The sequence below is a fragment of the Ostrea edulis genome, chromosome 3, assembly GCF_947568905.1.
Source record: "Ostrea edulis chromosome 3, xbOstEdul1.1, whole genome shotgun sequence".
Classification (NCBI taxonomy): domain Eukaryota; kingdom Metazoa; phylum Mollusca; class Bivalvia; order Ostreida; family Ostreidae; genus Ostrea; species Ostrea edulis.
Window position 1 is genome coordinate 82,240,535 of NC_079166.1, and position 16,059 is coordinate 82,256,593.

The 16,059-nt window shown below is 36.3% G+C and overlaps 1 protein-coding gene across 5 annotated transcripts in view; it reads right to left on the reverse strand.

Moving 5' to 3' along the window:
- The window catches only part of LOC125677494 (uncharacterized), a 191,333-nt gene that overhangs the window by 27,264 nt on the left and 148,010 nt on the right, over nucleotides 1-16,059 (reverse strand). For all 5 annotated transcript variants that reach the window (XM_056159176.1, XM_056159178.1, XM_056159177.1 and 2 more), the window contains 3 exons: nucleotides 11,129-11,593; nucleotides 6,947-7,195; nucleotides 6,546-6,773 (listed from right to left, as the gene is read on the reverse strand). In XM_056159176.1, the coding sequence (XP_056015151.1) occupies nucleotides 6,546-6,773; nucleotides 6,947-7,195; nucleotides 11,129-11,593 (942 nt within the window). The remainder of the gene's footprint in view (nucleotides 1-6,545; nucleotides 6,774-6,946; nucleotides 7,196-11,128; nucleotides 11,594-16,059) is intronic.

Below are 16,059 nucleotides of genomic sequence, written 5' to 3' on the forward strand. Positions count from 1 at the left end.
CTCTCTCTCTCTCTCATATTTACATATTATATATAGACTTAACATTTATTCCGTAAATGTTGCTTTATGCGTGACTTTTGCTTTTTATCTTCCATCCTTTTTTAAAAGGAATGTCAAGGTAAAATCCTAAAATAACATTAACGGAATAAATGCTACCGTCTTCTTCGGACGCTTTAACCTATTGAGTTGCATAAATCATGTTATTAATTCCGTTTTTAAGATCTCTCTCTCTCTCTCTCTCTCTCTCTCTCTCTCTCTCTCTCTCTCTCTCTCTCGCTCTCTCATATTTAATGACTTACATTTATTCCGTAAATGTTGCTTTTAGCATGGGTTTTGCTTTTTATCCTCCATATTTTTTAAAAAGGGAATATCAAGGTAACATCTACGGAATAAATGCAATTTGAATAAAGGAATCTCAACTTACGTTTATGTTTTCTAAGTACTTAACAGTAGCATTTGGGGCCTTATAAATGTGCCAGCTGGCACGAGGAGGATAGGCAAGGTGAGGTGAGGAACGATAGCATTTATTCCGTAAATAACACTGAATAATTTTTCTTTTAAAAAACGGAATAAATAGCATGATTAGTTAACATGTTAAAAAAATATAAAGGTATTAGGAACTAGTTAGTCCGTGTGCCAATTAGATATATAATTATATATGTTTTATACATATAACCATGATAACGATAGCATTTTTTCCGTAAATGTAACTTTTAGACTTTGTCTTTAACGTAGTTTCACACTCCTGTGACGTCATAAGATTTTGCAAAGTCAATGATTTAATGACAGGAACATAAATTTTGTTGGAGTCTTTTTTAACAGTGATTGTAAAATATCGTGTTAGCCATAAAATATTTCAAAAGTCTTAGTTATATTTGAATAATCAATAATTGAACATATTTTCCTTATAGCATGGTTTACACATAATTTTTTTCTGTTTATATTAGTAGATGTACATCTGTTATAGCTATTTATGAAAAAAATCCACATCTTTCCCTAATAATTTCAAATCTATAGCTTCCAGAGCACAGGCAATTGCATCGCTTGGGGTCGAATTTACTATATAAAGAGTAAAGGTATAGAACTCTAAATATAGGGTACCCAAGTTAGCCGATGTAAAAACAATAAATTAATTGATATAAAATTCTACTTTGTATTTCAATTTATTCATACATAATCAATCTACATTACTACCAAAGTTCATCCCGAAATTCCGTATACTTCCCAAGATATGCAGAAATGAACTCAGAAAAATGCCTATTATTTTTTGGTCGACTTTTAGCTGGGCCCTGACACTATGCGACTACACAGGGTGTTTGAGCATTGCAACAAGCTATCAAATAGAATGTGCAGCATAAAATATCATTTCTAAAATGAATTTCTTACCCCAATTCATAAAATGAAGTCCGTAATAGCTCCAAGTGACTGAAAATTTTATTTTAAAACTTGATGAACATATTGAAAATTACATGTGTTTTAGTTATTGACATGTGTCTTGATAACTAAATGCAATTTAAAAAATATTTTGTTGTTTTTATTTTAAAATAACAACAAAAAACTTTTTCCACTGAATTTCATAAAAATCTACATCGGGGTACATGACTTCAGTAGTGTCTGTAATGAAAATTAATATGGAAATCCTTAACTGTTTTGCCTTTTTCATTACTCACAATATTAATTTATTGATTCAAAAAAAAAAAAAAAATGCCACCCAAACCCCAAGACTAAGGACCCACCTTAAAACGGAATAAATAGCATGATTGGAATATATCAATAGTTATTTATATATGTGTGTATATATTATTGCCGTTCGCTCCGCTATTGGTTTATAATTCACGGTACACATTATATTGCAAGGAATTTGCGATTTTGTGTCGGTATATACTCATGTTATTCGCTCCGCTTTCATCATAGTTTTACTTAATCCCCCCAGGCCCATTTTTGTCTGTTTTATCCCCCTAAGACCCTTTCCCCGGGGAAAAACTTCCCCTTTCAACGAAATATGTGTATCTGTAACGAAAAGAGTCCGGTAAACTGTTTGATCTACATATAGTCCTAAAGTAGGTAAAGGATGGACCAATCCAGCTAAATCGCAAACTTAGTCTTACAATTCTTGAGGGAGAAATTGTGGCCAAATTTCAAAGTCGTACATGCATCTGTTACTGAAAAAAGTTAGGAAAATCTGACCTCGGACAGACGGACAGCCAGCGTGTCAGCCTGCCAGACAGTCAGACGCACAGACAGCGCCATAACATAATGCATGCGTATAAAAAATTCTGATTTCCTCATCGAAGGAGAATGACCTCCGAAATATTTCTGAAAGTTTCTCCGAGAAAATGTCTTGGTGTTAATTGCATATAACGGATGGAACTGGGCTACAAACCCGGAAGTAGAGAGGGTAGAAGAAACTCCAGACACGCCTACGTCAATTGAAGTACGTATACCTTCCGTCCCTGAACATCCCGACTGCCGGGCATGTTTATCCAACCTGCGTGGCAGAAAACCTTAGGCCGGCTAAAATCAGAAAACCCATGTGCAAGAAGTTTTGGAACATGCTGTGCCATCGCGGAATATGGCAGGACAGCAGCTACATGTACATAAAGCGAAATCCGCGCCATCAGTATGGATATCAGATGAGAGAGGTTTCTCGGACAGTCAAATGGAACAAGAAGGGAAATAAGATCAAACTGCGTCGTCCGCCAAGTCCGGGGTCCTGTAAACCTTCTCTACATGGAACATAGTTGGCAGTTATTGAATTGTGAATAGACAGTATATATTTAGACATGTAGTATACAGGACTTTACGGACATCAATTCTAAAATTCAAAAATCGTATTTCTCTGATACCCAATGTCCTAAAAATTATTTACCATACGTATTTATAAATCGTTGTTTATGTAAAAAACAAATGTGATAACCTGAGACACTTCCGGTGTATAACGAACAGTGATAATCTCAAAAGCTCTATAAGCAATGCAAAAAAGAAAGTCGGGCAAACACGGATCCCTGACATACCAGGGGTGGTATCAGGTGGCAAGATCTCTTTGTTGGGTAAAATCCAGGTAAATAGCAATGACCATATATAAGCTCCATCCACGTCCAGTGATCTGTGAATGCCAGTAGACTGCCTCGATTTAAAAACTGATCATACGCAGAACAAGCTCTTGCGTATCAAATCAGTTGAAGGATATAAACACCATATGCTGATGATAATGGGATATTGCTACAGAAATATGGAAAGTGGAATACTATATACGAAGTTTGGTCCAACCCTAGAGTCAGTACATCTACCCCGGAGATCATAACATTTACCGTATTTGTAGAGGCCTTCCTACTTTGAATCTCTATGCATTTAGTTTTTTTTTTTACACATATATTATTGCAGAGAATATGTTTGAAAATTTGTCAAATTCTGCCCCGTCCTTAAGACCCCGGGGTGCAGGAGTCCTGAAATTTACAGCCCTATGTCCCAAACATGCCTTAAACCATATTTTGCTCCCACCCTGTTACCAGAATTTTTACCCCTGGGACCAAGAAAATTACAGATTTTGGTAAAGGGCTATCTGCTCATTCTAAATATTCATTTACTTTCAATTTAGTATCAATAGCAATAAAGATAGTTTACACATAAATACTTTATTCACTGAACCGAGTTTGGCCCAACCCTGAAGTCAAAACCTCTCCCCTGGAGATCATGAAATTAACAGGTTTGGTAAAAGTCTTTCTGCTCTACATCCCTTTGCATTTAATTTTTGTTTTACACGTGTAAAACTTATACGGTACCAATTTTGATGCACCAGATGCGCATTTCGACAAATAATGTCTCTTCAGTGATGCTCAACCCAAATGTTTGAAATCCGAGATAACTATGAAGTTTTAGAGCTAAATATAGCCAAAAACAGCGTGACAAAAAAGTGGAGTCAAATTCGTCCAAGGACAAGAGCTATGCATGAGGGAGATAATCCTTAATTTTGAAATGAATTTCTAAATTTTATAAGAGCAATTAAATATACATCTGTATTTTCAAGCTAGTAACGAAGTACTTAGCAACTGGGCTGTAGAGGCCCTCGGGGACTAACAGTCCACCAGCAGAGGCCTCGACCCAGGGGTCATAATGTAAAACTTATACGGTACCAATTTTGATGCACCAGATGCGCATTTCGACAAATAATGTCTCGGTTGTAGAAAAGAAACGGAGTCAATTTATGCCCCCTCCCGTCTCAGAGATCATTCATACCAGTTTAATTGGTAACACACGACGATGGACGCAGACCAATTGCAATAGGTCACCTGAGTTTACGGTATTAAGCAACAAGAGGCCCATGGGCCACATCGCTCACCTGAGTCACCTTGGCCCATATCTGAAGACTTTCCATATATATTTGCATGTAAAACCTTAGTCCCTATTATGACCCAAACTACCTTTTGCAAACTTGAATCTACACTATGTCAGAAAGCTTTCATGCAAATGTCAACTTCTTTGGCCCAATGGTTCTTGAGAACAAAATTTTTAAAGCTTTCTCCTATATTTGTATGTGAAACTTTGACCCCCCCCCACTTGTGGCCCCATCCTACCCCCCGGGGGGGGGGGGGCATGATTTGAACAAACGTGAATCTGCACTATGTCAGAAAGTTTTCTTGTAAATATCAGCTTTTCTGAATCAGTGCTTATTGAGAAAAAGATTTTAACTATATATTTGTATGTAAAACTTTGATCCCCTATTGTGGCCCCATCCTACCCCCAGGGGCCATGATTTGAACAAACTTGAATCTGCACTAGGTCAGAAAGTTTTCATGTAAAAATCAGCTTTTCTGGCTCAGTGGTTCTTGAGAAGAAGATTTTTGCGATATATTTGTATGTAAAAATTTGATTCCCTATTGTGGCCCCATCCTACCCCCAGGGGCCATGATTTGAACAAACTTGAATCTGCACTAGGTCAGAAAGTTTTCATGTAAAAATCAGCTTTTCTGACTCAGTGGTTCTTGAGAAGATTTTTAAAGATCTGTCCTATATATTTGTATGTAAAACTTTGATCCCCTATTGTGGCCCCATCCTACCCCTGGGGCCCATGAGTTGAACAAACTTGAATCTGCATTATGTCAGGAAGCTTTCATGTATATCTCAGCTTTTCTAACTTAGTAGTTCTTGAGAAGAAGATTTTAAAAGTTTTTCCCTATATATTTGTATGTAAAACTTTCATCCCCCCTTCTGCCCCCATCCTACCCCCGGGGGCCATGATTTAAACAAACCTGAATCTGCACTATGTCAGAAAGTTGTCATGTAAAAATCAGCTTTTCTGGCTCAATGGTTCTTGAGAAGAATATTTTTAAAGATTTTCCCTATATATTTGTATGTAAAACTTTGATCCCCTATTGTGGCCCCATCCAACCCCCGGGGCCCATGATTTGAACAAACTTGAATCTGCATTATGTCAGGAAGCTTTCATGTAAATCTCAGCTTTTCTGGCTTAGTGGTTCTTGAGAAGAAGATTTTTAAAGTTTTTCCCTATATATTTGTGTGTAAAAGTTTGATCCTCCTTGGGGCCCCATCTTATCCCCGGGGGCCATGATTTTAACAAACCTGAATCTGCACTATGTCAGAATGTTTTTATGTAAAAATCAGCTTTTCTGGCTCAGTGGTTCTTAAGAAGAAGATTTTAAAAGATTTTTCCTATATATTTGTATGTAAAACTTTGATCCCCTATTGTGGCCCCATCCAACTCCAGGGGCCCATGATTTGAATAAACTTGAATCTGCAATATGTCAGGAAGCTTTCAGGTAAATTTCAGTTCTTCTGGCCGAGTGGTTCTTGAGAAGAAGATTTTTAAATGACCCCACCTTATTTTTGTATTTTTGTGATTATCTCCCCTTTGAAAGGGACATGGCCCTTCATTTGAACAAACTTGAAAGCCCTTCACCCAAGAGTGTTGTTTGGCCATGTTTGGTTGAAATTGGCCCAGTGGTTCTGAAGAAAAAGTCGAAAATGTGAAAAGTTTAACAGACAGACGGACAGACAGACAGACGACGGACAAAAAGCGATCAGAAAAGCTCATTTGAGCTAAAAACGGAACTTAGAAACATGCCGTTTTATTGAAATACAAAAAAAAAAAAAAAAAAATGAACAAAGAATTCCGTAAACATTTCTTTTAAAACAACCTCCATGACCCACCCATGTCATGTGACATTCAACTTAAACCAAAATGAAGCAGGGACTCATCATTTTATACAAGATGGTGTTCTGAACATTTTGAAATCATTTAATGAGATGACTCTGAAATGTTGCACACTGTGGTCAAACTGGGAATGGGTTAAATCCCAATGGCAAATATCAAAACTGACCAAAGTAACTTTTTTTTTTTTTTTTTGTAAAAGTGCGATATGAAGGAGTACCCAGAACTGTCCAGTATAGGAATATTGACCTAAAACTATGAACAAAATTGTGAACATCAAATATACCAAACTGTACATGTACAACTCAACTGTAAACTGAAAAACCAGTCAACTTGATTTGAGAGTTTTCGTTCAATGTGCGATATAAAGAAGTACCATCATAGGTCCAGTTGTGAAATAAGGATCCACTTGGGTCGTGGCGATCCTTGTTATGCTCGTGAACTTTCTCTGTCAGATTTTTGGACATGTCAACGACTAACATATAGAACGCTCTTCTGGACAGGTAAACCTGATGACAGGCATAGTACGCCACTTGTCCGGCAAAATCTGTCATGCTTATCAGCTGTTTATCACTGTGGAATACTGAAGACTCTCCTTTGTAATCTGAAATACAAGTTTCATTGAATGAGTGTATTCAAGGTATACTAATAGTTAATTTCCAAACTATACATTTCGGAACACCGTGTACCGATAAAAACAATGTAATAAAAAACAACATATTTGTCGAGAAATTCTGATTTCAATCATTGCAAATTAAAAGAAAAAGAAAAGCCTACTTTTCAGTGTGCCAGATTCTATTTCCAACAAATCCTCATGGACCTCCAGACCCACAGTTGTCTCCGTGGGTCGGTCTGCTGTCTCTCTGTTCTGAAGCTTTCTAAGAAGTGTTGTTTTCCCTGCGCCTGCGCATCCAACAAGCATACCTCTAGCACAGTACAGTTTCTTTCGTCCTTGTTCTTTACTACTTTTTACATATCTCCGTCTTGCATCAATGTCCCATTTCATTACCTCCTCAGGAACGTTTACTGAATAAAACAAAATGAAGGTACAACATGCCAGTTCTAATGATAACCTGTGATCAATTACTACTTCATTCCCTAAGCGACCCACGATAAAATTGAACAATCACTTATTTCCAACATTGAATGATAATTTCACTCTGATTTTCAGAAGCGAGTACACCCGATAAGGAGGTGGTGTGTGGGGGTCGTGTTCAATTTCAAAGAAAAGACTTATACACTATGTGTATGGATTTTAATCAAATTGTTACAAAAGAGAGACCTGTGCACTGGCGAACCTACAAATGACAGCTGATGGATGTTGGGTAGAATAAGAATTACATTAGATATATCACACAGATATAGTGTGTTTACATATATGAAACGGTGACCTATGTTCAATTACTGGATACAAATCAATATCCCATACAGCGTTGGAAAATGGTTTCTTCTCACAGGAATGAATGGTTTACTTCAGAGCTTAGCACAGTTTTAAAAGTGGGAATATATTACTTATGACTGTATGTATTTAATTAAGATAAGGGGGAATAGAAGGTTTAATGGCAGTAGCAAAGAATTGACCGTACACCATGTCTTAACGCAGCGCAGTTTAAACGCCATATCGTTTAAAATTGAAATTTAAACCAACCGCGGTTTACAAATTTGTTCAGTGGTAGCGAACCATAGTGAAAAGTGTTTGGTTACTTTAATTTGATAAATTCTTATCATATAAAAAATTCCAGAAGGTTTTATATATAAAGTTCAATGATATACATGTACATATATATTTCATATAATGAAACAGGGGTTATGTAAGAGTGCATGCTGTGAGTGTAGTCTATATTGAGACAGGGATTATGTAAGAGTGTGTGCTGTGAGTGTAGCCTATATTGAGGCAGGGATTATGTAAGAGTGTATGTTGTGAGTGTAACCTATATTGAAACAGTTGTTGTGTAAGAGTGCAAGTTGTGAGTGTAGCCTATATTGAAACAGGGGTTATGTAAGAGTGTATGTTATGAGTATAGCCTATATTGAAACAGGGGTTATGTAAGAGTGTATGTTATGAGTATAGCCTATATGGAAACAGATGTTATGCAAAAGTACATGCTGTGAGTGTAGCCTATATTGAAACATAGTTTATGTAAAAGTGCATGTTGTGAGTGTAGTTTATATAGAGACAGGGATTATGTGAGAGTGTGTGTTGTGTGTGTAGCCTATAATGAGACAGGGATTATGTAAGAGTGCGTGTTGTGAGTGTAGCCTATATTGGGACAGGGGTTATGTAAGGATGAGTGTTTTGAGCGTTGATACTTGTGCTCATGCAAAATTGAGATTTCATACAGCCATTGAAATGTAAGAAAATAGTTGCGCAACGGTTATTCTTTGCCGCTTACATCAATATGTTTTTGATATTACATGTATATATTTTTAGCATTGTTATTTTCGAAGAAAACAATAGTGTTACAACTCGTTGTCATACAATCTCGCATTTCTATGTTATGATAACACTGGCCTGAAACAGGACCCTGATGTATAGTTGACACTTGGATATTCCAATGTCAGGTTGCATTTTTTTTAATTATGCGTAAGTTACAACAAAATATACAACATGAAACCAATTCTGCATCCGTGTTACCAATCGTGTCCGAGTTAACGATCTCGATATACAGGGGTGTTTAAATCTTTCCGAGAACAATCACCGACTCACAGTGCTGTTTATAAATGTACCACAAACACTCGGCGTTCTAAATATACATAATAAAAATGTCTTCCCATAAACAAAATATCCACAAGGTATATCATGCCGCCATTTTGGTTTTCGTTTTTAACCGGCTGCATCGCTTGTAATTATCGGGGAAACATTCGATAAAATATGATAATTATAACTCTATCGTTTAAATTGACTTTATTTCCAGTGAGATGTGAGACCTTGACAGAGTTGCTTCCTAAACGATAGGGGTCTAACCATCATATTATATCGAACATTTCTCCCACCGATGATAAGCATACTACCCATAGTCCGCTGCGTCTCCACAGAGTTTGTGTGCAAACGACCTCTGGCGGAAGTTTGCTGTGATAAGGTGTATGTACGTCAAACATATTATTGTCACAAAATCATCAGAGGCAGATCCAGTAATTGCGGTTAGGGGGGTGCAACTTTATGTGACAGGGGGTCTGAGTGCCGCCTTGAGGCCCCCTGTGGGTCCAGGGCGAAGCCGTGTTGGGGGTCCAGGGAGCTAAGCCCCCGTAAACTCCTGGATTTTACAGATTTAATGGGGCTTGAAATATGTCTCTTATGTAGTCATTTTTACTATTTTCGTTCATTTTTAATAAGGTGAAATTAATAAAATGACGCAAAATTTAAGGGGCTTTTGAAAAAAAAAGTTTTCTAAATAAAATTAATTCAATAAATCAAAAGATTTTTTTATTTATTTTTCCGAGAGTGGAATAAATTGTTGCTTCTGTGACAATTCGGAAATTCCTACTCCGCCTTTGGGTATTCTAAATGTTATAGTTTCCCCGCTAGATGGAGTTTTTGTAAGTAGTATATAAGCGGGAGATTTCGGGCGATAAGCAGTTGATGCAGTGACGGCACAGAGTGAAGACGTGGAAGTAGAAAGGTAATTTTATTTTATACATTGCAATTGTTTTTAACATTATACAAAGCCTTAGACGTGACTGCACAAGTCTTTCCTGGCTTTGTATGAATATTAGATAATTGTAATACCGCGCTGAAAGAGCCGAGCTGTAAGAGCCGGAGTCACGAAGAGCCAGAAAGAGCCAGAGCCACGAAAAGCCAGAGTCGCAAAGAGCGACGAGAGTCGAGCTGTATGAGCCGGGCTCAGAGAGATAAAGCCAGCTGCATCAGAAATCCTGTACATACTTAATTCAAGACAAATAGTCAAGTTTTTCCTGTACCAGTCATTATATGTATATATTGAAATAAAATATTAGTACCTCAGAAAGTTAACTGAGGGTGTCCATCCGCTTCTTACTGTTTATATATATTGGGGTTGCACTCTACACTTCTTTTATCATATGCATTTTTCTAAACAAGAGACCACAATTTACCTTAAATTTGAAAAAAAAATGCGACCCCCCCCCCTTAAATCCGCCACTGATCATACATAATTTCTTTTTCATATCAAATAACGTTTCTTATTATATACTTTCAATTTCATCTCTTCTTTTTTCTTTAAAAGTTTGCGGGCATATATCACACGATATATGCCCGGAAACATTCCGGTCCGCAAACATTACGTCACAATCAAATTTCTACGCCGTTAATTTTCAAATTGTTCGTGTTTTTCATCTTTTACTCAGTTAAACCGATAAGGTTATTGTTAAAAATAAAATTATTGTTAGTTTCTAAATGAAATTGAAAGTATATAATAAAAAGGTTATAGACTTTGTATGGGAAATATGACGACCTCGTTTTTTGTCGCGAACGGACCTCGCAAGCTCGGTCCGTCTACGCGCCAAAAAACTCGGTCGTCATATTTTCCCATACAAAGTCTATAACCTATAACTCTCGTTCCGTGTGGATCCGGGTTACAATAGGTCCCCAGTACCCCTTGTTTATTGTAAGAGGCGACTAAATGGGGCGGTCCTTAGGATGAGACCGCAAATAGCGAGGTCCCGTATCAATTTATTATGTATTTGTTTATTTCGATATTTCAGGGTTAGGGTTAGGGTGGTTTCCCCTGTTCCTGCACATGAAATATCAATATAATGTTTTAAGACTGAAATGCCAAGTAATCAAAGCTATGCATGTTTGTTTTTACAGTAGTTTTTTTTTTTTTTGCAGATAATGATGAATAGACACGCTATTCTCGTACCTACTTTCCAAACTAATTTTACAAAACTAAAATGTCAGTTCAATGTATCCATGGCAATGACCTTTCTGTAGAAACACTTTAATCTGATAAAACTTTAAGTTGTTCTGTGATAAATACTTACAACGTTTACTGATCCTGTAATGAATCCCCTCGTCTGACATGGTACAGTGGGTGAGGATGTCCAGCTGTAGTCTGTCTATGAACAGCTCGTACATCTCATTCGGTATATACAGACATTTCTCTCCCTCACTCCTCTTATAACCCCACAACCGGCAGTATTCTGATATCATGTCACGTGACGCCGTGGTCAGGAAAAACTTCAGATCACTGTCCTCCACCAGACACTCCGTAACGAACGCGTACATGACGCCATGTCGGATGTCGTCAGATCTAAACTTGATCACGTCGTTTTCTACATGAATGATTTTCCCGAGAGTGTTAGTTGCGGTAATTTCATCACAAAAAGGTAGTTCTGTAAAATATCGTTCTCTGATCGCATTGTACACCTTGATATTAGATGCGTCATTGACCATCAGAAGACAGTACAGGAGACAACGTTCAGCTGGAGTACAGTCGTGGTACTGACCTGTAATGTGGGAATAATGAACGTTATATGATATCAATGTGATCAAATACCGTACACTGGGAATATAGCTCGAAATAATAGCACTCTCTCAAGATTGTATACAGAATATTACACATTTTTACACAACAAAGTTCACTTGGATAGTTTTTTTTTAACCATGTTTTTGTATTTTCACCAGAATAATCATTATATTGTAAATACAAATTAATGACAGATCAGACATAAACGAATTCCATATTTATTTCACGTACACTGCATTATAATTCATAACTTCTTCGTGTATGCAATGTAAACGTTCTGATGGTTAAATACAGTTCTTTAAAGCTTTTTTTATTTTTTATTTCTAAAATGCCTCAGAGAAGTCAGTTTTAGTGTACATCCTTTAAAGGGGATATGGTGCTGAGTTGAAAGTTATTGGATTCTTATAAGAAAAAATAAAAATGTTGAATCATATAGGTTCATTTATTCGTTTACATGGAAACAACCTTCGAACTGTTGAAAAACCAAATAACACCATAATCAAGCACTTATATATATATTCAAATATATGTATAGTGAATAAAAAGTTTGTGATTTGAATATATTCAATGGTCATTATTCAGTCTATGTCCGGACACTAACATGTAGAAGCAGCTTTGAAGTAACGAAAAACAAAATGAGAAACATTCATTCCGAATTCCCTCAATCTCTATGGAAAATGGCATGTTCATCACATATTTTTTCAAGAAAAATGATAAATGTTGAATATAGTCAGTTTCAAAATTTCAAATATTGTATTTGTAGGTACAGATAAGTCATTCAAGAGAACAGTTAAATGTATAATGTAGGTCAAGGTCATTGTATGTATATGCCATAGCCCCATAGGTCATCTCCCAGGACCCGTGAAATTCACACCTGCTGTCGAGCGTTTGGCTATGGAATTGTCACTACCGGTTTTAACGACTTAGTTCTGTCGCGGCCGGGATTCAAACCCCGACCTTCCACATGCGGGACAACCGCTCTACATGTACCTCTAGACCACCGCGGCGGTCCATATGAACGAAACACACGGGGGTGATGTTAAACAATATACAATCAATCAATCTTATATATTTCCGTGTTGTACATTGTAGAGTTTTAGCGCTAACTGTGTCAACACTTAAACCTTCATACTAAAGTCATTTCTTCTAAACACACATACGGAAAACGATTGCAATACTCAAAATCAACAATCTCCTCGCACATGCAAGTTTCCTTTGTTTTGATTGGATGATAAAAAAAAACAAAAAAAAAAAACAAACAAACAAACTCCTATTAATGAAAAGAGTCAATAATATTCAAAGCATTGGTAGATAATGCATATGCCTGAACACTGTTTTTCGTTCAGTTTTTCTTGGGGAGGGGGGGGGGGGTACTGAAAAAAGGACTATAATGTTTTAATTAATAATCAAAGTCTCAATTAAAAGGATGTTTGCTATAGGTTTACAATATGAATGCCTATCTAATGATTGGTGCAAACCACATAGGCTAAATAAAATTGGAATGCGCGTGCAGTGTAATTTTTAATTTATTTTAATTTATCAAAGGTATTGATATGTAACATTTTGAGATTTCAATGAAATGTTTTGAAAAGTATGTGGTTGATATATTTTTGGACTCGCTGGCCCAGTGGTTCTTAAGACGATTTTTAAAGCTTACCCTTTACATTTCTATGTTAAAGTTTGATTCCATATTGTGACCCCATCCTAACCCCGGGGGAATTATTTCTCTGTAAGCATCAAAACATGTGGACAACGACCGACACGGATTTTGACGAAATTTTACACAAAGTATACATACTTCAGTCTTTTAATCATGACACTTTTAAAAATGGGCTTTGACTCGTGTTTCCATGGCAACAAGACATCCGATTTTGTGCAAAGACGTGAGCCTCAGTAAATATTGAATTTTCCTTTATAAAAATGTGTATATTCATTTTTCATTTAATTCCCATTGCTATTTAATTAAGCTATGTTGTGTGTAATTTTTAAAAATAAAATTGATTTGCTGCAACGTCATAACATGAAATATATGCCCTCAGATACCCAAAAATCCCACTGAAAATGAGAGAATTTTTTTCTATTTTGTGCAGAAACACAACCACTGGTGGATTGTTCTTACATTGACAAATGTGTATCGTATCTACTAGAAACGTCACAACATATTAAAAAATTAGAGATGTCATATTTCATTTAAGAAAATAAATTGATTTTAAAATTTGCGCTATTGCGAAAATATGCGAGTTTTTCCGAAATCTAGATCACCTTGACTCTTGACTGCAATGCGTATTCCAAGTATATTCATGATAAAGACAAGTTACGTCCCTTTTCTGAAGTAAAAGTAGAAATTCGTGAGTGGTGATTTGGATATTTTGAGCTGGTTTAAGTCTTTAAATCAACTAGAATTTTATATTTGATACTTTAGTGTTTGTCGGAGACCGCTATGCTCTCGATGGGTAGCTTTTAATGATGATGTATCAGTGGATTTACGCTGCGATCGTGATTACAACAGGGAGAACTTGTATGTAAAAACTTCTGAGAAGATTAGCCGAAAAAGAAACGCACAGGTGGCATTAATTGTGTCCAATGCTGTTGTCATAACAATTCACATCTATAAGTACTTTACTATCATTCATAAAAAATCATTTTATTTTAGCCTTTAATTACATGTAGTGCGTTCAATATGGTCATTTCAGTACCAAGAAATGAAAGAAAGCGTTGCACGTGCATACACGCGCACACGTGTATGATTCCGAATTTTTGTTGATGTAGTTCAACAGGCATTTGTATCATATACCCACAGTATGAATTTCATAACGTTTCCACCAAATATAAGGAAGTTATAGCGATTTTAAAATCGTCCAATCAGAAATCAGCACACGTGCATGCACACGTGCTGAGCAGTAATTCTAACCACAGCAATGTGTAAGGAGTACCAAGACACATCTAAACCCCTAATATCAATACAATTTGATGAAAAACAAAAACATTATTGTCCTTTAAAAATTGCACATTTGAAAAACGTTGCACGCGCATGCACGTGTACGTTGGTTTTTTTGTTTTTGTTTTTGTTACACCAATATGTCGATACACATATTGTCTACGTATGCTGTGAATTATCGATTTTCAGATGACCATTTTGTCCGGCCAAAATCTCAAAAACGATAAAAGCTAGAGTGCTGAAATTTTCAGTGATGTTAGACGACATGTTGTAGTTGTGCACGTGGGTTTTAAAAATTTCTGGAAGTGCCTAGTATGGAAGCTCGGTAGGGGTCGACAATGGAGTTTTAAAAAGTGTCCCATTTTTTTCCACGTTTTAAATCATAACTTTTTACTGGTAAATATTTTGCTTAGACATTTATAACAAAAGTTGTACAGTTTATTGTGATCTTTCGTGTCATATCAAGAAATGGGCCCATAGGCCTCATGGCTCGCCTGAACAGTTGAATTACTGTTACAATGATTAACTTTTTTCTCACGAAACTTTTGATAAGACATATAGAACAAAAGTTGTTCAGTTTTGCAAGATCTATCTAATGATATAAAAATGAAAAAAAAATAGGCCTCAGGGCGTCATGGCTCGCCTGAACAGTCGAATTTGTACCACAATTAATAACATTAATAACTTTTTTCTCGAGAAACTTTTTACAAGACATGTAGAACAAAAGTTGTTCAGTTTCGCAAGCGTTAACTAACGATGTTAATAAATAGGCCTGCGGGTCTCATGGCTCACCTGAACAGTTGGGTTATTGTTGTAATCTATAAAATTTTGGTCAAGAAACTTTTAATAAGACATCTAGAACAGAAATTGTTCAGTTTTGCAAGATCTTTCGAACAACATCATGAAAAAGGCGAACGGGCCTCATGGCTTGCCTCAACAGTTTGATTAGTGTGACAATCAATAACTTTTTTTTCGAGAAACTTTTGATAATACATGTAGAACAAATGTTCTTCAGATTCGCAAGCGTTAACTAACGATGTTAATAAATAGGCCTGCGGGTCCCATGGCTCACCTGAACAGTTGGGTTATTGTTGCAATCTATAACATTTTTGTCAAGAAACTTTTAATAAGACATCTAGAACAAAAGTTGTTCAGTTTTGCAAGATCTTTCGCACAACATCATGAAAAAGGCGAACGGGCCTCATGGCTCGCCTGAACAGTTTGATTAACGTCACAATCAATAACTTTTTTCTCGAAAAACTTTTGATAAGACATGTAGAACAAAAGTTGTTTAGTTTTGCAAGATTTTTCAAACGATATCAAGAAAAAGGCCCACGGGCCTTATGACTCGCCTTAGCAGTCTGATAAATGTCGCAATCAATAACTTTTTTCTCAAGAAAATTTTAATAGGACATGTAGAACAAAATTTGTTCAGTTTTGCGAGATATATCTAGTATGATATAAAAAAAAAAATAGGCCTCCGGGCGACATGACTCGCCTGATCAGTC